Source organism: Sphaeroforma arctica (genome assembly GCF_001186125.1).
Source record: "Sphaeroforma arctica JP610 unplaced genomic scaffold supercont1.8884, whole genome shotgun sequence".
Classification (NCBI taxonomy): Eukaryota; class Ichthyosporea; order Ichthyophonida; genus Sphaeroforma; species Sphaeroforma arctica.
Genome location: NW_014031674.1, coordinates 1 through 1,164, shown reverse-complemented (window position 1 = coordinate 1,164; position 1,164 = coordinate 1). Strand labels below are relative to the sequence as shown.

The following is a 1,164-nucleotide window of genomic DNA, read 5'->3' as shown; positions in this document are numbered from 1 at the left end:
ATGTGTTCTTTTTGTATGTATGTATGCATGTATGTATGTATGTATCTGTATTATATATATATTATATACATATATATATATGGTTTGTATGTATGTAAGTAAATACATATGTATGTATGTATGTGTGCATGTATGCATGTATGCATGCATGTATGTATGTATGTATGTATGTATGTAAATATGTATGTATGTATGTATGTATGTATGTATGTATGTATGTTCTTTTTGTATGTATGTATGTATGTATGTATATATGTATGTATGTATATATGAATGTACGTACGTATGTATGTATATATGTATGGGTATATGTATATATGTATGCATGTTCGTATGTATGTATGTTAGTTTGTTTATTGTGAACATATAGCAACTCAATTAGTCACGGAAATGCATTCATAGTTTGCTTTCACCAATATTTGTCATCCTGATTACCTTGGTAATACAAGTTGTATAGATCCCCACGAGCATTGAGCTTTGACACACCAACGCCCATATATAGATGGTGTGATGCGCAGAGTTTCGGCACTCAGATATACCAAAAACCCCATTCGACACTGAACCCAATAGCAAAATTGGAAGCAACGCGACCACGTGTTTGCAAACCCTACTTAAAAAGCACACACAGGCGTATACTGAACCGTAGGCCTGCGACCACGTGTATGCAAACCCTACTTAAGAAGCACACACAGGCATATACTAAACCGTAGGCCTGCCTACAGCCGCCCGTGCTGGCACACAACGCCACTCACCTTCGCGCTCATCTCATGTAGGGTCTGCACCACCTTCGGGTAATCGTCAGTATACAGCCGAATCAGCTGCGTGTATAACACTAAGTTGGCTTTGATATTATTCTCCTTCATGATACCGTGCACAAACTCACCCGCCGCCACATCCTCCGCCACACACGCCGCCGATAGAAGAGCACTGACAGCCTGGGCGTCTGGGGCGATGCCCTTCTGCTGCATTTGGCTGTAGGCCGCTTGGGCGGCGGTGAAGTCGTGGGCGTGAGCGCAGGTTTGGAAGATGATGGTGAACTCTTTCTGTGTCCATGGCACGCCCCTGGAAAGTAAGATGAGAGGGGATGAGCAAGCAGAAGCAGGAGATATAACTAGTAATTTAGTAAAGGACAGTCCGTCTGGGGCTATGACGTTCTGCTGTATC

At 42.3% G+C, this 1,164-nt stretch overlaps 1 protein-coding gene across 1 annotated transcript; it reads right to left on the bottom strand.

Annotated features, from left to right (window-relative positions):
- Positions 1-752: 752 nt before the first annotated feature.
- SARC_16785 (hypothetical protein) lies at positions 753-968 on the bottom strand (the record flags this gene model as incomplete). Its single annotated transcript, XM_014289112.1, has 1 exon — positions 753-968. A coding segment is annotated over one exon (216 nt), but the record flags the coding sequence as incomplete, so codon positions are not given.
- Between the last annotated feature and the right edge of the window lie 196 nt (positions 969-1,164).